General features: G+C 38.6%; 1 protein-coding gene across 5 annotated transcripts in view; it reads right to left on the bottom strand.

Moving 5' to 3' along the window:
* Positions 1-24,640, bottom strand: part of CEMIP2 (cell migration inducing hyaluronidase 2) — a 49,647-nt gene that overhangs the window by 21,866 nt on the left and 3,141 nt on the right. For 4 of the 5 annotated variants that reach the window (XM_032675276.1, XM_032675277.1, XM_032675275.1 and 1 more), the window contains 6 exons: positions 14,955-15,291; positions 10,386-10,526; positions 9,290-9,851; positions 5,871-6,040; positions 4,409-4,597; positions 1,621-1,790 (listed from right to left, as the gene is read on the bottom strand). In XM_032675276.1, coding sequence (XP_032531167.1) covers positions 1,621-1,790; positions 4,409-4,597; positions 5,871-6,040; positions 9,290-9,851; positions 10,386-10,526; positions 14,955-15,279 — 1,557 coding nt within the window. In that variant the 5' untranslated portion in view covers positions 15,280-15,291. The remainder of the gene's footprint in view (positions 1-1,620; positions 1,791-4,408; positions 4,598-5,870; positions 6,041-9,289; positions 9,852-10,385; positions 10,527-14,954; positions 15,292-24,640) is intronic. The other variant, XM_032675278.1, reaches the window with a different exon arrangement.

The raw sequence follows: 24,640 nt of genomic DNA, 5'->3' as shown, positions 1-24,640 counted from the left end.
CAAAACTGGACACAGCACTTCAAAAGGAACTTCTTTATTAAGTAAGGATAAAAAAATTACCTTCACAATCATATAAGTTTACAGTAAAGCTACTGAGTACAAAGTAAAATCATGATGGGGCTGTAGCAGTAATGAAGGAAAGAGAAAGTATTTTCTTCCACCTAACCTGCTAAGAAAACATAAACCAAGTGCAACAACTAAACTGCAAGGACCTAAGACGACAAAAAAAAAAGAAACCAAACCAAAACAGACCCTGCCTTTTGTCTGTAATTTAATTTCATTAACCTACCTGTACTGAGTATTTATCAAAAATTTTCATACGTACTCTTCTCTAGGAAAATCAGCCATATGGACATTTTTTCCCCTCCTCCACTAAATGAACTCCTAAGGTTTTCATGCCTAAAATACAGACATCTCTGATCTCTGACTCTTTAACATTGAAAAGCACCAAAACTGCAAAGCAATGCCGCTCCCTCACTGCCTCTAAGCCTCCTTTATGCTATTGTCCTAGTGACCAGTAGGAAATCCAGGATGATCAAGAGCTATTACATTTCTTAAGTGTCTAGAACTCCTCTGCTTGGGCATGCAACATTAGCATAAGCTAAAAATGTTTTCAGTGCTAAGTCTAGGTTTAGCAGCAGCCATCTACTACTCTAAACTGTCCCCTGGAAACAGTTTAACAACTTTAATGACTCAAAATGTTTGTCTGCTGTATTTACACTTTTGTGGCAATCAAGGTACTCTTTGCAAGATTCGCAGCCTGTCATTATCTTCTTTCATTATATTATCTTAAACATAAAGAAGTGCTTTGAGTCCACCTACTTTCTTCCACAAAACAAAAGCTGCCACACAGTAGGAAAAGGGTATATTTTCTTTCTCACTATTATGTCCACCGGCATAAAATTAAAATCTGGATTCAAATATATTAGAAAGAGATTTAAATTGCGATGACCATATAATGAGCCCAAATACATTTGCAATTAAAATATGAGGCCTCAAACTTCTCTAGCATCAGTGAAGCACTGCTGCTCAAACCTTTCATCTAAAAATGTAAGTGAACACAAGTTTAAATTTTACTTTCTATAATACCACTTTCTTGTATTATGTTTATAATACAAGAAATCAGAAGCATTTTCCTTTATATAACCTTAGTACTTTCAAATTTTTAAAAAATTAAATACAAAAACCCATGGTCCAACAGAGTTTCTTTTCTCTCCATGCCTCTCTAGTGCCCGGTTTCAGATGAGGCAGATATTTAGGATTCAGTGCTTATCACCTGGGGAGGGAGGAAGGAAGTGAAAGGAGGAAAAAGAGATAAGAGGGAGATCAAACTTTATTTTCTAATATAACCAGATGCACACATGGACATCACTTTAAAGGTTTAACTCCTGCCACACAAAGCTGCACTATTTGCTGGATACTTCTATAACACTTGTGTATTGATATCTCTTCCTCCAATTCTGCATAATTAAGTCTTGAGGAGCAAAATCTACTTTTGGGAAAGCTGAGAACAAAGGAACTGTATGAACTGATGTTAAGTTTTCAAGTACTTTACAGTTTAACATTCTTTTTTGTCCTCGATGTGCATGACAGAAAGTTACTGTAAAATATTTTTCAAACCTTGATATGTCCACCAAACGTATCATAACTAAAGAACTGACACTCCTTTTCACGGTAGCAGGTATTTTCTGTCTCTCCCTTTATTAAGATATTTCTTGTAAGAACTCCAACTTCTGCTCTCATGTCCACTCCATCAATAACTTCTCCTGCATGAGGAAACTGAGGATTTTCTGTCCAACAAAAGTTTTGAAGGGGGAAAAAAAGAAAAAAGTTGTCATTGATTAAAACCAGAACCAACTTATATAAATAAGCAAGTTAACTACAGCAACAAAACCCATGCATTCCTCTTACCACACTATTCTCTCTTAGCTTTTCTTATGGTAGATGTATCTCTTATTTTAATAAGAAACTAATCCTAAACAAATATCAACATTTTATTTGCAAATGTGTCTTAATTTCAGTCCAGTAGTTTGTGAACAGGATGGGGAAAAAAAAACCAAAGAAAAGTTTAAATTAATCCAATGTATTTAGAAAACTTCTAGTGAAACATAGGTGCACACTTGCTTTAAAAGAAAAAAAGATGCTGGCTACTTAACCTGTTTAAAAGACAAATTAAGAACCGAAAATGAGGTCCAAACACCTTTAGAAAATACTGTATTCATCCTCTCCTAAAAGAAAAAAGGATTTGCTTTCCTACTTATATTTCCTCTTTCCTAGATAGCTATTCTGAGTATTCATAAACTAATAACAGGATAAAGAAGAACCTCTGGTTTAATACTGTTCTTCCAAAAACCAATTAATTTCTTATTTGAACTGAGAAAGTTATCTAGTCCTGCAAACCTTAAAAAATGCTTTTATTGATTGTTGAGTACAGACTGTCACTATCCCTTCAAGGCTTACAGAAGGATAAAAGCCTAAACTACCACAGAAGCAAAACTAAGAGTGATATTAACTCTGGATCTGCTGTTGAGCATTTAAAAAGACAAATGATGTCTGCAAATGGGCCTGCACTCCTCTCCCTGAAGGCTTACCTATTGTTTTCCCCTATATTTAACTAGCAAATATAACTCAAGTGAAGAAAGAGCAAGGAGGGCTCCTACAACACAATACTTTTTAGGTTTCCTACTACAAAGAGGTGAAAATAGCTAAAAGCTTAGCAAAAACTTCAAGTAATAATTTCAAAAAATGGAACATTCTTCAGCATGTCAAGTTTACCATTCCACAGAAAATTCTTTCTTCATAGAACAAATATGTAGGGTGGATTGGGGATTTTTTTAAACTGTATATGTTACTGCGACAAAGAAAACCCTACTGAGAGTGAAAAAAACCCCAAATGGGCAAGTTCACTTCCTTAACACCTTCTAAAGATCTATAAACAATTTAGATAGGATTTATTTTCAAAAAGAGACAAGATTTTGTATTTTATACCATACTGTAAATCTTGTGAAAACGGGGTTTTTAAAAACCTTCAAAAGCAGTTGCTTTCTCACACACTATTTCCAGATGAAACAGAATTCGCACATACACTATTCAATCATGACAAAAACCTTCTTAAATTTTGTACTGCATTGTTCAAGTTAAGTTTGCTCCCTAAAACACTCTGCTCAATAAAACACACAACATGACATTTAAGAACAAAGACAAGGAAGTATTGTGTTCAATGGCACTAAGATACCTCCAAAACTTCATGCAGTCTGGCATTCTCCAATGCATAATAAGGTAAACTCAGATACGCTTTTTCCATACTCAGGACTTCTCAGTGCAGTAAAACATATGTGACACATGCTAACAAATGCTGTGGGAAGCAAATTTCACTGCAAGGGGACATATAGACTGGCAGTCCCTTATGGCAGAATGGAATAGGGAAGTCTGAGGGCACGCACAGAAAGCTTCCAAGAATGAACAAAGTGAAGGGCAGTTTGAAGAGGAAGTCGCACCATGCAGAGACTAAATGGGACAAACCACATTCAGAATAGCACTGACGAGCTGCTGCAAACTAACACTGCAAAAACACTTAAACACTTCTCATTAGTCTGTGCTACCGACTGACGCTGCAGCCCACCAGAAGGAGTGAGAGGGAAAGCTCCAGACCAGAAGCTGGAGGACCACCAAGAAGGAGGGCATGGAGTGGGTGTGGAGCAGCAGAAGGAAAACACAGAAGCCAGCATAGCTGGCAAGTCAGTCCCCCGGAAGGTTCTTGTGATGTCAAGCAGAATGATTCAGATAATAAAAAGGAAATGGCCAACAGCACACACAATCATTTTGTGCGCATCACACCCAAAGGAAAAACAGATCGCAACCACTCAGGGATATTCTGTGTGAGCAGAGTCTTGGAAGGGCCACTTATTTTATAACCATTTTGTTGGTGGGGGGTAGAAAGGAGATCGAGGAAACTGAGAAAAAAAGGATTGCAATTTTCTTTTTTCTTCTTTTTTTATTTCTCTTTTTTTAATAACAACAGAAAAAGTTATAATGATAACATTTCAAAAGATGGGAAGGACACTAAAGGCAAAGGAAATGGTAATGATCATAACAGCTATTCAAGCACACATAAAGAGAATTTGTGAAAAGGGAAAGAAAACAAGCATAATCCTCTTGGAAAAAAACTAAGGCATTCAAGAAGCCTGGGAAGAAACTAGAAAGAAAAGTTAGTATGGTAAGCTGTGAGGCAGACCTGACATTATACAGAGTCATTTTGCAGCAAAGAGAATTACACACTCGTGCATATGACAACAAAGTCACACAGGGACATGTGAAAAGGCTGTTCTTTACTGCTCCCATTGCAAGGGACTGTCCATGGACAAATATGTATTTCACACAGGCCTTCAACTGGGGACTGCTCTCATACCTTTGACTTTAACCTGATGCTTGGTACATTCTGGACAGGGAAGGAGGGTGAATTCCTCTGTCTGATACATTGAATAGTCTGTGCTTGCAACCACAATCCGGTCTCCAGGCTCCCAACTACTAGCATCATCCAGAAGATTCAGTATTACTCCACCTACCGCTTCGACCTGGAAGCCTGAAACTGGGACACCTAATTAAGGAAAAAAAAAAGTAAACACAATATAAGATTATATTCACCTTTATATGAAACCATTCTCCAACCAAGTAGATACTAATAAAATATGTATGAGATTTCGCAAGCTCCAAAGCCCTCTAAACTAGAACTCTGACCTTAAACATGCCACTGTGACATACCTTTACAGCCTGCTTATTTATTTGATCTCAAATAAAACAAAGGGAAAAGTCAGAACTAACAGCAACAGGAAAAATCTATGATTGAAAAAAACCCACACAAACTAATATCATATGGCAACAATTTGTAGGTCCAGCTACCTCTGCTTGTTTCGAGTGACATTTGCCATTTTAAACTCTGTAGATGTAATCAAGGCCCTGGAAAAAAAAGTAGAGGGACTTTTTTTTTTAAGCACAACTAATAGAACAGTTTGGCAGACTAAATTACACACATATGATATTTCACTAGCTTATGATGGATTTGCATAAGTTCAGCTGCTTTTGCTAACTCTTGAACTTAACTCTACAGCACCAGCAAGTAAAAGATATATTTTTAAAAAAATCCACAAAAATACAAGTCTATACATATTCATAGGGCCATAATGAACAGTAAAAGGGTAGTACCAAATGGCTTAATTGCCTAACAAGTAAACACATGACTACCATAAAAAAATTCTTTTGAGGAAAACACTATATTGCTTAATAATTCTAAAACCAGAAAAAGGTAACTACCCATAAAAACCTCAGATCAAAGCTATCTTAAGTTTAAAAAATTAATAAAGGATAAAATAAGTGATAGGCTTTCTAGCTTTTTACAGCAGAGATTCAACTTTGTATGAGAACAGCTGCCTGAAGTTAAGCATTCAAACAGCAAGAGAAAATTGTAGCAAGAATAAAACACTTCTCTTGGCTTCTATCAAGTTTTCTTTTTTAGCACTACAATCAACATCTTGAAAGCTTAGATTTAAAATATACATGGCCAAAAAATTACTAAAATAAATTTAAAAAAGCATCAGCATTTATAACACTCCTATCTCCATTTAAATATACTAAAAATTAAGATTCTTAATATTTGATACTGATCACATACTCTATACAAACAGATTAAGAAAACAGGTAGCACTGAAGAACTGTGTGCTCATATTTCATCCGCAGCAAGCAAAAACAACTTACAGTAGCACTCAAAAATTTAAATTGCAACCAACATCTCTAGCAAAAAAAAAAAAAAAAAAAGGCATATATAATATTTTTCTTCTTCTCCAACTGTAGGATTTCAAAAAACACTTTCCTACCATCATTCCATTCGCTGTAAGCTCTCACAACAAACTTCTGCCCGTCCACTGTGAAAAACTCTTTCTGAGCAAGAGCTTTCCCACCAGTGCTGTGGTTTTCATAGTTTCTCACTGATTCATTACAGGAAGAATTTCCACCACCTATAACACCAACTAAAGCCCACGCTTGCCTGTGAAAATCAAAAGTAAATGTTTAAATAAAATGGCTTTTAACAAATTCTTCACAAAAAAAGGAAAAGACAAGGAGCACCAAAGTCAAGAACCCCTTTTGTCTGCTCTTCTAAATTAATTTTAAAATGCAACTTCAAAATGTAGAAGAAAATGGGCAGACCTCATAGAAAAGAAAAATTGTTTAAAATAACTGGATGTCCTATATACAAAATGGCAAATAAAAGAGCTCTCACTGGAGAAGACTTCCATATACATTTTTAGGAAAACATTCAACAAGATACACTTTTTTCCAAAAGCAAAAATCGCTAGAGATGAGCGACAGACAAAAGCAATACAGCATCCTATTCCCAAAAAGCATTAGTAGGGCGCAGGAGGACCAGGAGCCAGTGCCAACATTCCTGCCATGGACCGCTGCCATCAGCCAGCAGCATCCCAAAGGAGTGGTCAGGACTCCCAGGGGACCACGTGTTCATCAGGCCAGGAGGGATGGACACGGCCAACAGCACCCATTGACACTGGCTACTGGGATGGACAGGCAATAGCTCTTGAATCTTTCAGGATGCTCAGATCCAGAAAAGGAACCACATGCTGTTATACAACCTCTGCACAAGAGATCAACAAAATGTCTGAAGGTTGAGACCTAGAGTCGTTGTTTTTCACTCCTCCCTAGCCCACCCCTCAGCTGGACACCTACTTGGCTGAGCATCAGCACAGAGCAGGGAACTGCCCTGGATGTACTTGCCCTTCTTATGGTTCTGCTCAATGCATCTAAGCTTTTGGAAATTAAAAGCAAACAACACACCACAGAAAGTTGTTACCAAGTTCAAAAAAACAAGTCTATTTTGCTGTCCTCTGTAATGCCATAATCATGTGTACAGAGGAAGTAGTCGAGATCATCTAAAAAAGCTGGACAATTTTGCACCATTACAGTTGAATCATTCACCCTAAATGAAAACAGTCTCAACTATCTGGAATACAGTCTGTTGCTAATGATTGATTTAAAGGCAGATATTAAAACCACCTTCAATCCAGCTGCCTTTATTTCAGTCCCTTCTTGATATTTTTGTTGATTGGGATTCATTAACATGTTCATAGGAATAGTACATATTGGTTCAGCTTTTCAGCAGCAGCAGCAAACAATCTGAATGTTTCACATATCAACATTTAAAATAAAGGTATTTCGATGCATGTTATTTTGCAGGAAGAGGTAGAAGGAGAGAGGGATGTAATGGAGTATTCACCTCCATGCTGAAATCTTCTTCACTAGCTTTACAGGTTTAACAAAACGACCCTCAGTGAGCCATCGGGGAGAGCTTCTCGCCCATCTTCCACAGCAGAACAAAACAATTTTATGTGCTTACAGAGCCTTTACTGACTATGGAAAACAGACAAGAATCAGTTCAGCAGAGAAGGAAAAAAGGTTGCTTCTTCCCAGTTGCAGGCTGAAGAAATTCCTCATTTCAGACAAACTGTGTGGAGGTCACAGGCAGAGACAAACCCCACAAATCTACACCTCTCAGGACAGGTCAGGCTGGCTGCACCACAACCTGAACAACCCAAAGCCACAGGGGCTTTGCTGCTTTCAGAACTGGTGCTCTACTTTAGGACATCCAGGTCTTAGCATCTCTGACCAAACTGCTTCGGAGGCAGCACTGCAAGTGCTTTCCATTCCATGACCCCACCCTTACACAGTCAGTGACATAAATGTATTCCTGACAGGAACTGAGGTCAGAACATGCCATCCTGACTGACACGCCAGCCCGCCTTTGCCAAAGTATAGGGAGGAAACTAACAGGAATCCAGATGTTAGGGGCTAGTAAGGGATAAGAATAGAACAGAAAAACTAAATGACCAATTTCCTGGAAAATACTGGACAAAACAGAGAGGTTATACAACATTGCCTCAATGGAAGCTGAAGAACAGACTGACAGTCGCTTAGTAGACTGGGTATACTTTCCCTTGTATCGACAACACAGAATCATAGAATGATTTAGGCTGGAAAATACCTCTAAGATCATTAAGTCCAACCTGAGACCAATCACCACCTTGTCAACTAGACCACGGCACTAAGTGCCATGTCCACTCATTTCTCGAACAACTCCAGGGATCCCTGGGCATCCTCCCATCTCCCTGGGCAGTCCATTCCAATGTTTAACAATCTCTCCCATGAAGAAATTCCTGCTGAATTCCTGAACCTCCCCTGGTGCAGCTTGCAATTAAGTCCTCTTGTCCTGTCACTACCTGCTTAGAAGAAGAGATCAACCCTCACCTAGCTAACAGTCTCTTTTCTTGTTGTTGTAGACAGTGGTAAGGTCTTCATCAGCTTTATTGTCCTTCTCTGGACAAACTGCAGCACCTCAATGTCTTTCTGATTGTGAGGGGCCCAGAACTGGACACAGAACTTGAGGTGTGACTTCCCCAGTGCTCAGTACAGAGGAACAAATCACTTCCCTGGTCCTGCTGGTCACACTATTGCTGATACAAGCCAGGATGCCATTGGCCTTCTTGGCCACCTTGGGTACGTTGCTTTGTGTGTCCAGAGTAGCATGAACAACCCTCTGCAGCACAAAGCCAAGTTCAAAACATGCACTGCAAAAAGCCATTTGCAACAACTAAATGAACGGCACAGCAGTTTAACTTTCCTGCTTTAGTAATTCCTGTTATACCTCTTCTACTCTCTCACCAACCAAATCCTGACCAATCGAAAAGAATGGTAAAAAGATACAGAAACACCTTGTAAGTGTACTTCAATTACAAAAAAATTCCAGAGATCAGTTCCTTTGCAGACTCAATGGAGGAGTAACGTACTTCCATTTCAACAGTGCAGGAGTATGAGTAAGATGGTATTTGATACCCGGGATTAGCATCCCTTAGAATCACAGAATGGTTTGGGTTGGTAGGGACCTTAAAAATCACTTAGTTCCATTCCTTGCTTCTCTAAAATCAGAGGCATTAAAAGCTCCACCTAACAGCTGTTTTCCACCTGCATCTTAGAATGACAGAAAAATCCTTGCTGCACCCACTTTTAATTTCTGTAAAGAACAGTGAAAGAGAGCAATTACAAGTAATAAAGTCTGTCACACAAATATCTGTAACTATCAGTCTCTGCACTATATCACTGAGTACTATTACTGCAGCAGTATGCACAACATGAGAATTCTCTGAAAACTTTATGAACAGACACTGCCAAATCCCCCAAATCAGCATCTCATCTTTACTTAGCACAAAAGGGAAAATAAATTATTTACCTGTAACTTAATCCTCTGACAAACTTACTTCCCAGAAGATTTTGAATAGTCACTCTGGTTTCCTCCAGTAGATTTTTAGCAGCAGAATCTCCTACAGCAATAGCAATAATGCGACCAGGACTTCCATTTTTCAGTAAGTTCTGGAGCTTCAAGCTTTCTTCTGAAAATTCATGAGTATCAAACTTCAGCACTTCCAAAATCTCTGCTGTGTCCTGATCGATCACTCTAACATTTAATCCTCGGGAAAAATTCTTTTTAAATGTATAAGGACCATAGGCCAGCCCTGAGAAATACAAAGTCTTTGACAGAAAAGTCCACGATAGCTTCTGGTGCCCATGCAACTCCAGTGTTCCTTCAGGGCCCACTCCAATAAATTTTTCACCAAATTCTAACACATCAGCACCTTCATTTGATTTCCCATACAAAATAATAGTTGCTTTGGATTTATAGCGGCATTTCTCTGCTCCAACGTGAAGCATTCCACCATCCTTTATCAGGATAAATCGAGTTCTCAAGGTGATATTTTTAGAACCTTCTTTATCATCAGCAAAAACAAGTATACCTAAAGGAAAGAAAATATTTCTGTATGTCAAAGCAAAATTCAGATAGACTCAAAAAACTTCTGCAACAAGAACAACAGAGAAATTACAGATTTATTTTCCACACCCACAAATTGAGCTGTTATGTTCTTACATATATTTATGAATATTTAGGAAAGTAACTGCTACCAATTGTGATTTATCTTTGTAAGAATTTGCTTGGTTTATTCCTAATTATTTTCTGCCATTTTAGTAGAATTACTAATATACAAGAGGTACCAGCAGAAGACAAGCAGATCTTGTACAAAGAAGGCTACTAAACAATCTTTTTTTACTATATATCCTACAGAAAACTTTATCAGTGATGCACTGAAAAGATACTACAGTGTTCATTCATCTTTTGAATTACATACTTGACCTGGTAGCAGGCTGAAAAGTAAAAGCACAGCAACTGGTCAATAAGCTGCAATGTAAACTTTCAATATATTTTTATGTAACCACAGAAGTAAAAAATATGCAGAACACTGAAGCATGGTGTTTATCCTGCTATTTCATACCTCCATCCTGTATAACTATAGAGTGTACTGTAGCATCTGAGTTCAGACGAAACAAATCCCCTTTTTTGATAAAAACTCTTTTTTCAGGATCTTTTCCAGGGCTCCAGTTTTTAAGACGAGGATTCTGATCAGGACAATTCTCTGCAATATAATGTGAAATTCAACTTTTAAAAAACAAACACCATCACATCAATCAAGGCATCATTAGGATGAACACAAGTAAGAGAGTCAGTCACCCACAAAAGATTCCCACCTCTTTCTGTGGTTACAACACTGCACCCGCTGATGCCACTGTTTGTATGTGAGTAGCCAAAAAGACACATGAAAGGTAGCTAAACTCTCAAGGGTAGGAAGGCCTTCTTATACTGTATTAAACTACTGATAACCACACACTGTTGACAATAGATACTTCTGAACTCCATCTGATCTTTTTCTTATTTGCTATATCACCTGTAGTAGACGAGAAGAGGCAAGAAGGATGCAATCAGATGCAGAGCAGTCACACTGAGCAATGGAAGTCTTAGGCCAGCTATCTAGGCTAACTAACATGGCTGTTAGGCATCTAGGTATCTCACCTCCCTCAAGGTCCCTTCCCTATGTCAGAAAGCCTGATACCATCTTGCTTTTAAGGACCCAAATCAATTCTTTCAGTGTAGGTTTGCAGGCAAGGGATAAAAGAGGGACAAGACATCCTTATTATATTTAGTACAATACCTAACTGGCTATAGCAGTTTCCTGGGAGACAAGACATTTGGGTTTAAACTTACTGGTTTGTATCCCTTAGGAAGTCGGCTTAAGTATCAGGCTACAAACCATACAAGAGTAGAGACACATGCAATCCTTGTTGAAACTCCACTGAAGGTCTGGCACTACACAGGCAATAACACCAAGCTACAAGGCCAGAAAAGGAGAGGCAGCAGCAGGAAGTGACAGGTTTGTGTGATTTCAGATGAAGTTAAAGCAATGTAGTATTTACAACACATACCTCTTTAGCATATTAAGCATCTGAGTAATGCAGCAGCACAGGCATACCACATAAAAAGGAAAGTATATTCCTTGGAATATGTTACCAAAAGTCAGATTAAAAATATTTTTCATATGCAAAAGACAACTAAAAAGATGCCAAAAGAAACATGTTGGCAGCCGAATTGAAAGTCACAATCAGAATAGCCTTTGCACAATCTATCTTCTGAAGAAAAACACCCACACGTGAAGTGCAACTTCAGAGGCAGAAAGCTATTAGCAATAGTCCATTCTTGCAAAACCTAAAGAAAGCAAAACCTATCCACAAGTTTAACACAAGCCAGCCTTAGTTTTGCTGACAGAAATGTTTTTCCTTCAGTATTAACTCTCAGCTTATCAAATTCCTCCCAACTCAGGAAACCCACATATACCAAAATTTCACTACCAGTGCAGAAAAATTAGCAAACTGCAGAAAGGGCAAAAGACATATAAGCAGCAATATAAAAAGAAAAACAGAATTAAATCTTTTGGGAGTATCCTATGAAGACAGCATTTGGAAAATGTAATTCAATAAGGGAAAGCCAAAAAGCAAGAAGTATTGCAATTAGCAAGACTGCTGAGCACTCACCAGATAAAGGCAAGTCTACTGTCTGACTCATGCAGAGTTCCTAACCCCTTTTCCCCAGATACCACACACACAAGCGCTGTGAAGAAACACTTATTTCCTGGCGGGTAGCAAAGGGCAATGTGAGGAAACCATGAGTCAGCAACCTGATGACTTCTGCTTAGTGTGATTCACAGGAGCAGATCTAGTGACTGTAAATTTTTCTGTTGAGTCAGAAAGAAGGGGTATAGCACAGTAACTAAAAAAAAAAAATACAATTTTAATATCTATTGTACATTACAATCCATCAAGAATGCCATCAGAATCAGAAACGGGCACTCCTGTAATGCAAACATGCTTCTGGGGCATGGCAAACAGATGTGTTCAGCAAAAGTATTTTAAAATTCTCCCTTAGCAACTGCAATGGGCTGCACAGAAACATCAAATATTTAGAACTTCATCATATATTACCTCCAAAATTACTGATTACATCTTACAGATGATAGTCATTGCCTCTACAGTTAAGGTTAAATGAAATCAGAACAGATCAGAAACCAGTAGGTAGTGATGACCTTGCCAAATTTAGTCACTCATGTTGAAAACTTTTCAAGTCAAGCCTCTGCTCTAGTGCATTTCTGTAAAAATGACCCAACTCTCCTTAAGGTTTTGTTCCTTCTAATAGAGGGGGGGAGGAAGTGAAATTTTTGCAAATTGCTGAGGAAAAATACATCACCCCACCCACAAGAAAACACCCTGACAAAAAATAAACTCTAGAACTTTCCATGAAGCCAGCATATGAAACTTGGCAGGAGAAAAGACAGCAGGAAACAGTTCTGAAGATATAGTTAAATAGTTACTTTCTACCTGCTTAGACATCTTGTCTGGAGTTTTTAAAAGTTATCAGTGTTATATTATGCTCAGCATAAGTTTATCACAGCTGGGCAGCTAAATTTTCTGAGGATCCTGTTTATCCTGGGCAAGCTCCAGCCCAGAGATTCAATGGCAAAGCAGAACTTTCCACTGAAAACCTCCCCAGCTTGTCATCCTGACCATGCAGCACAACCCCAGGGAAATGGGGAAGAAAACTGCATTTCCAGTGCTCTTTCTGATCTCCAGTGTTCAGGACTCCTTCAAAAAAGAAATGACAGGATGATAAAAGCAAGGAGGAAAAAAGAAACCAATTGACAGGCAGGAACAGAAATGCAGACTATCGTTTTCCCTTTGGGGAAGGTAAGCCAGAGGTTTAGGATTTATGCTCAATTACTACCAAGTGCCACATTCCCTCCACTGCCTTTTAAACAGCCATTACAAGTACTAACAGTATGCATTTCCAATTAGCCCTGAGGAAGAACGTACCTAACTGGAACTGATGTCATTCAGTGCAGTACTGCATGTGCTTGTGTTGGAGCTAAGCGTATTAACATTTCAACTTGTTGGAGAACTTCTGGGAAGTTGCTCCAACAACCATACGTCAATCAGACTTTCCTTGGTGCTTATAGGATTTTCTCTTGTGTCAGGATTTCACAGTATCACAGAATGGGTAAGATTGGAAGGGCCCACAGTGGATCATCTGGTTCAATCTCCCTGCTCAAGTGGGGTCATCCCAGAGCTCACAGCACAGGACTGTATCCAGACGGTTCTTGAATACCTCCAGTGAGGGAGACTCCACAGCCTCTCTGGGCAACCTGTTTCAGCGCATGGTCACCTACACAGCAGAGAATTTCTTTCTCATATTAAGGTGGAATGTCCTGTGCCATCAGTTTCTGTCCATTAACTTTTGTCCTATTGCTCAGCACCACTGAGAAGAGCCTGACTTCACCTCAAAGTACTTCACAGAGTCAACTGGGTGAGGCACCCTTCAGTCCTCTGTGAATGTGTCTGTAACTGAAGCACTTACTCGCATATGTACCCGTTACCAGTGATCCGGATCACAACACAGGAATAACCTTCCATTTACTACTCCCTAAGGTTTTGTTGCTTTCCTTCATTATTATTAAGAATACTCAGTAACTTCACCCAAGAAGATATCTCAGCAAGCTACCACCAAGAGCAGTCCAGATGGATACGTGCATTCATTCTGTACTGTCATCTGAAATCTTCAACTGATTATCTGACTTGTTCAGCCTGTGTTGCGTTGACTTTGGAAACTGCATCTTATTAATCACTATGCCAAAAGCTAGTGAGAAGTCTGTTATTAAAAGAGCCAACAGTTTAAATTCAAAATCCTCTTTAGCTTTTAGCTTTTAGACTTCTGCCTTAAAAATACCCTAAAAATTCAAACAAAACAACCAAAACAACCTATGCTCCAAACTATACTACCAACATTTAGCAACTAGCAACTGCACTTCACAGCAGCTCCAAGGAGTAACTGGCCAGAGTGATGTACACTGTGTGATCAGCAGTTAATCACATCACCTGTTCATGCTTTACAGACACTGACACATCTCAGAGATTCTCCAAATTCCACAAAAGTTGCTCAGTTTTCTAAAATGAGCTGAAAAAAAAAATAAATCAAGACTAATAGATCAAAAAAGGGCCCTGCCCAATCTGTGTATAAACAAAGCAAACATGTACAGTTGGTATAGGTTCTCCCAGATTTTTAAATGTTTTTACTTGAATGCTTTTTTACTATCTTCTTCAGTTACTGCTTACACAGATAAGGATTTCATTTTGTCTACAATTTAGGAACCTACGAGACAGCTTCTGCAGACAAAAATAATTCCGTTTATAAAACATTCATGCTTTTTCCCCTCAGTCAGTAAGATTTATTTACTGCTATGCCTGTTTCACTTAAGTAAATCAAATCATGCATAATAAAAATGACACTGATAACATAAAAAGGAGCTGATCTTTGCCCCAAACACTGCCTCCTTCAATGTTAAAATTGCACTAAGTGTCCTATTTTTGCACTTAACTTTCAACACTAATCCTGATGCTGAATTACTGAGTTATGATCACAGGTAGTATAACTTCTAGGATGATTTTGTTTGCAAAGAACTTACCATCTGGAGCATATTTTGAAGCTATTCCCAAAAAAATCCCCAGTGCAACAAAAAGTGAAAGGCTAGAAATGGCAAAGCAAATAAGAGTATTTTTATGCCTGTTGGCTTCTGCCTGTCGGCGGTGCTGCTCCACTGGTAGGGATGGAAGTCTTGTCCGGGCTTCTTGTCTGGCCGAGGTAAATTCAGCAGCAGCATGGCTCTGTGAGGGCGGTGGGGGACGGAGAGGAGCAATTCTCCCTGGGATGTACCCCGAAGACCTGTGACTGCTCCCGTTCTGAGGCCGGAGGAATGCAGGGGAGCTCCCCCTGGCATCAGTGTCTTGCATGTTATAAAGTCACTGGAACACACACACACACACACACATAGGGAAAAGATAAGAGACGGGCTTTCAGAACAGAGATCAAAATACATAAAAGAAAAAAAGAAATAACAACGACAGGCAACTTTAGGCCACATTTCTTAAGAACAGCCACTGAAGCTGTGGCTATTTATGAAGTATCAGTCACTCAGTTGCTACTGGGTGCTTGACATGGTATAAAAAGCATGGAACAATAGCACATGTATCTTCAACAAAATTAAGCTCAAAAGCATCTGGTGTGGGAACCCAGTAAAGCACAGACCATTTCTTCATAGTTCCAGTAGGTATTTTTCAGAGTGTTTTCACAGTTAACTTGTATTCTGTGATTAAGAAATAAGCTGAACAATGAGAAAGCTAGCAACCCCTGCTTCCCCACAGTTATGTAAAGAATGCCTAAATGTATTTCTTCTGTGCACAGGAGCTGAACAAAATCCTCACTGTTTTCCTTCATGAAAAAGAAGCTGAAAGAGACAAGTCTTCCTTCCACACTGGCAGCAGTAAAATGCATTTAAATATACAAAATACAAAATACTATTTTATGTCTATTCATGCTGACACAACTTAGTCAACACTCTTAATGAGCTGAGGCATACAGGGCCCACAAACTTTACTTACAGTAGGATTTAATTGCTAGTAAACGTGCCTCAGGAACAGTCCTATAAGAGAGCCATCTGCATCTCATTCAGCAAACCTTGTGGTTTTCCTCACTGCTGAGATACTTGAGTTTGGACACAAAGCCTGGAAGCAACATGTCTCCTCCATATCAATGTACCTATCACCCAGAAGCGAGTGCTGCATTTATTTCGGTTACTAGTACTGCTTCCACCTTTATTCTGAAGCACTCAAAGAAGAATGATTACCAATGCCATCACTATCTGGCCCATCCTCACCACCAGTTCTAACCCACCACACTTTTCTGCTTTAAGAGACACAAACCTGCATTTGACTGTTTTCTCAGGTTTTCCAGTCAACAGTGTTGTAGAGTACTCACAAAGCTGGCCTGATTATTTTTCTCATTACTATTAACATTTCTTATGGATAGAACTTTTTGAGAAGGCTGCTCAAGTTTCAGTTAACTGAAACATAACTTTTTAAACTAAATCCTGAAGGGGATTTAGGCATAAGTCATGTGTATCAAATAGCAACGTGAATCAGGAAAATAAAAACTACTAATAATGGAAGAGCATAAAGATCCTCTTTCTCTTCCATTAAAAAAGGGTTACTCTGAAGTGTCAGGCACGCTGATGAAGAAGAAATGTGACAACTGTAATCTTATTCTGAGAAGTAGCAAAGGAGCCTTTTGTCTCTCATGGTGCAAAATTTGATACTTCACTGTTTCAAGGCAAAAGAGTTGTTACTGTTGAACAGGCTGGATAATCCTTTTACGGAAGACAATGCATCTCCAGATGTATACACAATGACAATCAAGGCACTGAAACATTAACTGGAGTAGCTATCCCAAAGTGCAAAAATTATTCCAAGTCCTCCAGCAGTGTTTCTTGCACCTGTTCGTTACAGCAAATTGATTTTCACCACTCTCCTTTCTGTTCTTTGAGAAACTATTTCCCAAACATAATATTCTCTTCCCAGACTTAACTGCCCAATGTGTTATGAGCAGTGGAACAGTTTGCTTTCACCACATGTGCTTTTACACTCAACTTGTCATCTCTCAGCAGTGAAAATTCAATCATTTCTATGTTCTAGAAGTGGTGTTAAAAGCTAAGCAGAGAAGGAGCTTTTCAACTAATTCAAAGACAGTCTAGCTGAAACAAATACTGGACTAACTTGTTGATTAAAAGTTTTAAGAAATCTGATCCCACATTAAGATTTATTTTATTTTATGATTTGAAACCCTTATTCCTTAAACTTAAAAACTTTTCATTTATGGCATTTATCTGTGACACCGACAAAATAACTACAGGGTTCATTATAGCGTGACACAAGGAGTTAATGAGTTTGTTAATTACTCAGCTATATCATCTAAATCCAGATTGGCCATACAAAACTTAGTTTTACAAAATAATTTTACCAATTTTGCCTATCAAGGTCTCAAAGTACTGCCAGACTCCTAAAGAAAAAAAAAAATCATTCCTTACAACAGACATTGAAAACACTTGTGTCATATTTCAAGCATATTTTGTTTTGTACAAAGCATTCTGCTTTGTTTGCAAATCTCATTTTGGAAACCCCCAAAGACAGGTGGAAAAGAGACTGCAGAATTGCTTTCCTGCCCATTTCAAAATAAAAATAATGAAATAAAGCCACAAGGAGATACTTAGGACATGCTAGAGAATTACCATATAGTTTTCCATTGAAATAGGAGTAACCATTGCAACACTTTCTTCCCTCTTCATGTATTATTTGAAATTCTCTAGCTGAAAAAGGATCTCTTCTATCCTGTAGAGCAGCTACTGGCTTCTTTAAAAGACAAATTGATAATTGAATTCAAATTATTGGCTTGTTTATTTCCACTCTGTGGAAGCCTTCAGATAGCATCACAAAAATGCATGCATAGTAATTGGTTGTATGTCCAGTTATGCCTCAGAGAATGCGATTATTTGATTGCATGAATACAGTCTGTATGTCACAAATACCACACAAATACAAATTTTTCTCTGTAAATGCATTTACAGAGTAAAATGCAGGACAAAAAACCACAAACTGTTGAACTACCTAAATATCCCATCTCCTTGCAAGTTCCCATGCACCTGAATTTCTCCATGTTTCCCTTTAACCTGTGCCTATGCTGTGGTCTCCTAAAGTAGCTCATGATCTGGGCATCTCTTCCTGATGGTACAACCTCAGACAAGAACACCATGCAATTTTACAACTGTACTGTAATATTGAGAATAATGCAGTATTTTACTTTGCAGCTTGCTTTGAATTATTTTCAGTAACAGTCAAGTTCTTGCACCATATACAACCAATTACCTAAGAGTTATACAGAGCTCAATCTGTACAAATGCTATTTGTCATGCCATTCAGGTATGCCTTTGTTTCAGTATTCCCAAACTGGAATTCAGTATTCCCTTCAACAGGGTATCATGCAAGATTTTAAATCCATTATTCAACACAGCTTTTAGTTAGGTCACACTTAAACATGTGCTTCCAGCTCATCAGTACCAGGGAAGCTTCTTATGAACAGACTCAGCTGGAATATCTCAGATGCTTCAGCCCACAAAGTATTTGTCGCCATCCATCTGCTGGATGACTGCACTACTTGCATATCACTCTTCAGCAAGAGTAGTGGTACTCCACACAATCCAGATTTTTGTTCATGCACCCCTTCCTAAAACATAAGCAAGTAATTCTCATACTGATATCATCAGCCAACTCAGCTTAAACCACCCAAAATAAAAACTTAAAAAATTTTGTTTTGCACAGCATCTAAGTGAAAACAGTGAATGCCTGCAAGTCTGGATCTGCCTACAGAGCATCTGAGCTGTGTAGACAGCAAACCCCAGCAGGCAGACAGCAATGAGCTGCTGAACAGGCTGCAACATCTCCAGTCTCCTCAAGAATTCCTTCACCACTTTTAACCTGTGCCACTATCACACTCATAAAAGCCCACGTTGTTCCACACTGCCAGAAACTAGAAATATATGCACTGTACAACCAAGGAATAACACCTGAACCTCCTGAGACGTGACCGTGTGCCGAGAAGCAAGTGTCATACTTTATCCATTACTCATTTTGGGGTTGGTTTCCTGGAAAGTAATCAGATTCTTTCACCAGATAACTCAAAACATCACCTGACACCACCCAAAATGTGAGAAATATTCCAAGATATTTCACGCTTCTCTGCTGTCAAATAAAACCCATCAAACATGCTAGAAAACTCCCACACCCCTGCACCTTCTGAAAACTTTGTCAAGAAAGTATGCTTCCTTCCCTGCAGTGCAAAGAAATTTATGTTTCACTTTAAGTATGTTTTAAGGATCATACCTCTTAAAAATAAAACAAAAGAGAAACCAGAAAAAAAATCACACACTTCTGTTGAGCTGGGCTATCAAACACCACCAGCTGTAGTGCTGACCTATTACCCCTCTGTCTAATTTCAGAGTATATAATTTCCACTAAGGAAAAGGCTGAGGAAAGGTGGAGGAAAACAACCAACAAAAAAAAAAATTCCCCATGCAACACAGCACCGCAATGGTTACTGCTGCTTTCCTGGTAGAGGCACTTGTCTGGTATGAAATCAAAGTGCAGTGAGAGACCCAAGAAAAGGGACAAAAATTCAGTATTAAAAAGGTTCTAAGTAGGTACAATTACTGAACGGAAAGTGATATAAACCAAACACCTAAAGTACGACATGCACATTTTTACAAGCCTTCAAGCTGGTCAACTACAATGGAGATACTAATTCAATGCTTCAAGTGCCCTGGAAGTCCCCAGTTCAATGAATCCCAACCTCACCATTAAGAATAGTTCCCTGTAGATACACAGGGTGCCCACATGCTTTCCTATCTGCTTCCACATTTCCCTGTCTGGCTCCACATTTTCTTCTACTTCCTTATTCTGAAATTACACCTACCTATTCACTATGACCACAGACAGCAATGTTTGTAGGAACCCACTTTTCCACCTGTGTACAAAAGCTGGAAAGAATATGTGCACATTAAAACACACTAATACAGTTAAGTAATTGTTGGAAATGACAATAACTTTTATAACAGCCTGAAAAATCCCAGCTGACTTAAAAAAAACGTGTAAAAACTCTTATTGACATCTTCTAGGCAAACAAGCTGTTTGCTGCATGCCACCACTACTATTTTTTACTTAATTTTTTGGCATACAGAAAACATGCAAAATTGCATGATATGCAACCATTTGAGCCAAGGACCATGTTTCCTAAAACAAATCTTTCAGAGTCCAGAGTCACTCTGATACCACGTATCAAGAGACAGAAGTGAAAGCATGCATTATATTTACACTGTAAGACAAGGTCTATAGATAGAAGTAATCTTCATCAGCTGCTCCAATGAAATCTTAGAGCACACTAGTCTCTCTCCAGGTCAGAAGCAAATTTCAAAATTATAGGGAAAGTTGAACTATGTATGTTTAGGTGATACGATATACAAAACAATTAAGCTACTAGCTATGGATTAGAAAGGATGACAGGGTGAGGGGGAGAGGATGGTGAGATGATTGCTTCCCAAGGGAAGTAGACAGGTAATTTGTAGCCTCTGGAATACAAGTATGTCTATGGGGACAAGTATGAAATTATAGCATGTCAAGCAAAAGCACTATCAGATTCATGGCTTACAGTATACAGGACAGCCCTGAATTTAATTCCTAGCCTCTTGTGAAGGTGTTTGGTAGATCACCATTAGGGATAAGACTGAAAGATCAGAGGCAAAATGGGTATTTGTACAAGAAAAATGGTTCCCCACTCCAGTGACAACTGGGCTTTTGTCCATCACCCACAGTTTGTGTGAATAAACTCTGTAGAGCTCGCTTGTTTTCACTTACACAACTGTCAGGAGAGTATTTGATGCAACAGATGAAATATCTAATTTTTCAGAAAGTTCATGTATAAACTTACAGATTTTTGTACTTCTGCAGAGATGTGTCTTACTGCAGAAATTGCAGGGACATGTTTTTTTTCCAAACATTGTCCTGCAAGCTTTCAAGAATTCTTAACTGACCAGAAGACACTGCTATTTTAGTCTGCTCAAATACAACTGTAGTATTTTCAAGTCTTGCCCACTAAAACAAAGAAACACAACTGAGAAGCCACAGCAAACCATGGTCAGTGTATCTAAAATGGTACCTGACACTTAAGAGTGAATTCTGCTTTTCTGTCTATATTTCTTTTTGATACAGTTAACCTCTCTAAATGACTTATAAATTGGGGAACTCTATTATGTTTTTCATTCACTGTTAAAACAATAGCATGTTCTGCTGGAGGAAACCATGCAGAAATCACTTGTTTCTTTGCATGCAAGTGAATTGATTGACGACTTAAATACAGCAGATGCAAGAGAGCACACCAGGAAATACGGCACATGGGCTGAAATAAGCAACATGAATGGAACAATTTTTACTGTTTCATACTTTCAGGAATGAAAGATTTAATAATTTGTCTAAGAGAACAAGAGTGGAAACTTGCATTTTAATCACCCATCTGTTATTAGCTTGCTGCATGAGTCACAGCTTATTTCAGCCCCAAGGCTGTAATATGAGAAACAAAAAGAGGTCACTAGCCTCACAGGGACATTGGAGGGGTAGTTTAGAAAACACTTTATTTTTCCTCAGCTCAGTCATGCATCTGAGTACAAGTCTACTTTTAAGTAAATTAATAGCTCCATTTAAGTCAACACCTTCATGTGAAAGTGATGCATTTGCTGCTGTGTTCACCTTAGAGAACCTGAATATGATGGTAGAAAAAAAACCCAAACCACACAAAACAGCAAAAAAACCTAACTACTTCTCACATTGACAATAAGAAGTGGTATCTACAGCTATCTGCAGTCTTGAGAAAAACACAAATCCCATCCACACAGCCACATCTTAGAACTTCACTGCAGAAAGTTTTCTGTGTAAATGGTAATACACTTCAGAGAGGTGAAGTCCAGTTCTGGCACTACCTTGAATCACTGATGAAACAGAGTTCAGGTCTACAATCGTCCTCCAAAGAGGAGGAAAGTAATATTTTCAAATTAGAAAAGTTCTCATAAATAGATTATAAGAATTAAGATTATAAGCATATATGACAGTACAGAATATAACAGGCAATGGGGAAAAGAGTCAGATCCCATGCTTAGCTTTGCTCAACAGATACAAGCAAAAATACTCCTCAGTGTACTGACAGAACCACTCAATAATCAGAGGGTTGTCATGTTTAAATTATATTTAAAACAATAATCAGTAGCATAATATGCTCTCTTCCATACCAGCATGTGCATTTCCTTCTTCTTAGGCAAAGCTGTTAAGTTCTTGTAATTTTTTTCTCAGTCCAACTCAACCTTCAGTAAATGATATGTCACCCCTTATTCTGCTTACTTGAGGGACTGTTTTTAACTGTGCATCAACCACAAATAAAACAATGCTGCTTGAAAAGCTGAACTGTTGCAGCTGCACACCCACATTCTTTGAAGTTGTCTTGCATTTGTAGGAGCCAAGGTAAATGAGTATGCCTTAAAAAATTAAGTAAGAGCTCCAAATCATATCAGTGAGAACACAGCTGTGACATCAGCACTTCTTAGCTGTTTGCACTCCCAAAGGATTCTTCATCCTGGTGGTGGATGACTAAGAGAGAGGATATATGACACAGGTCCATACAGTCAGAAGTAGCAGGAAGAATGCAAATGAGTTCATGTCTCTTCCAAGGGAAAAAAAAAAAAAAAAAGGCTGAGACGGAGAGGTTTCTGAGCCTGACTCAGTACTGTATGCTATGGACTTCCAAGAATTTACGTAGGTTAAGAGAGTAACAAGACTGCAGAAAAGTCAGTCTCGGCTGATGGATAAGTAATACTGCCTCAAGTTTAGGAAGTCCTTGAGCAGTAAGCTGTTTGAGGTTGAAAGCAGTAGCATCATTATGTAGTAACATCATTATGTAGTAACCAGACGCCTTTTCCTCAGAATTGTTAGACATTTGGCAGTTGCCTGGATGGACACTAAGCTTGATACAATGTGGTCACTCTTCTACTATGCTTTAAGATCTCATTTAACTGTCTTCTGCCTTCACTTTTCCAAAATCACCTCTCCTCCTCTAAGGATCAAATCCCTCTCAGCTCAGCCACTGCAACTGTCTGTTGACATTGTCAGCATAAAATACACTTTAACGTGACAGCTTACATTAACACACCAGACTGATACACAGTACCTGAAACTTAAGTACAATTTTCACTTGCTGTAGGAATGGTGACATGCAGCAGAACGGCACAGCACATACCAGCTAAACCCATCAGGGCACAAAGCCTTCGAAGGAAGAGTCTTGTGAAAAGGGTTTCTACCAATAAACTATCAAAGAATAACTTCCTGTATATCTGAATGCCAACATCCTCCACGGCTCTCAGGTATCACAGGAATCACAGAACTATGTGAGTCGAGAGCTTGGTGAAAAACAAACAGTGACTTAACTTACACTGAAACTTACACTGACTTAACATGAAACTTTTGTACAATCTTATAAAATAAAAAACATGTTCTATTATTTTCCTTTTATAAAAGTCACAAATAGCATATTTGGGATATCCCAAAACAGAAGTAAGTCTTCAAAGAGCAAAACAAAGACCTGTAATCCACCATTAAGTATGCCTTCTGCTGAGCTAGTGGCTACATTCTTATTTTGGCTTACTGTGGTAAATTCCATTCTAGGAAACTCCAAGAAATGTGCACCCAGCCGCTAAGTACTGCAACATCCTGCCAGGTATAGCTGGTCATCCTGCAGGACTGCACTACGCTTTTTTTCACATTTCCCTTCTTTAATCCCATGCACCAAAAAGATAGAAGAGCTGCTGACAGGTTCTCTTGCATTAAACTACTTCACACCAAAGGAATAAAATCCGTTCTAAAGTATGCATTCTTTAATGCCTTCAGTATTTCATTTCAATATTGGCAAACACCTCACTTTTCTCCCTCACATATTTTATAAAGGTATAGAGTTTTCTACTCTTTCTCCATTTTCTTTCTCAGTTTTACTATTCCAAGAAAATATTTCAGTGGATTTCTACACCCATATCTACAAACAATTGCCAAAAATACCTCCATTAATCAGTAGTGAAATCCGTTCTTGTAAAAATAAGCTGAGAATGAATCAAGTCTAAAAATCACAATTTAAATCAAGAAACTCCAATTTACAATACAGATTTTAATCATGTTTTGATGCACATGTTAGATGATTCTACAAAACTGTCTTAGTAATGCTAAGCATGAACTTTATTTATACAGTTAAGACTACACTCTTATAATTTTTTAATATACAGAAAGAGAGATTTACCAGATTTGTCTGAGGTTTTTAAATCGTTGGTTCAAGCACACAGGTGAAGAACAGTGTCGCTGCAAGCACTGTGGGACAAGTTTCCCACGTAGGCCATCAGTCAAGAAGCTCCTTTAGCTGTGGGGCAAGGGTCTAGCCTTACAGCTGTAGAGGCTGCAGCATCAGCCCCCATCAAACAATGGGGACCAAGTTCCTCCTCCTCCCCACATGCCCCCAGCTCATGTACAAGGCAAAACGAAGAGGAGATGGAGCTCCAGAGTGTGGTAAGAGCCATCTCACAGGTAAAGAAGCAAAGGGCTACCTCCTATTCAACAGGTAAGAAAGACATAATTGAGTCACCAAGTAAGGTCCCTGGTATTTCTAATGTCCATCTTTTTTTCCTCA

Source organism: Chiroxiphia lanceolata, chromosome Z (assembly GCF_009829145.1).
Source record: "Chiroxiphia lanceolata isolate bChiLan1 chromosome Z, bChiLan1.pri, whole genome shotgun sequence".
Taxonomy (NCBI): domain Eukaryota; kingdom Metazoa; phylum Chordata; class Aves; order Passeriformes; family Pipridae; genus Chiroxiphia; species Chiroxiphia lanceolata.
This window is presented reverse-complemented; position numbering and strand designations above follow the sequence as displayed.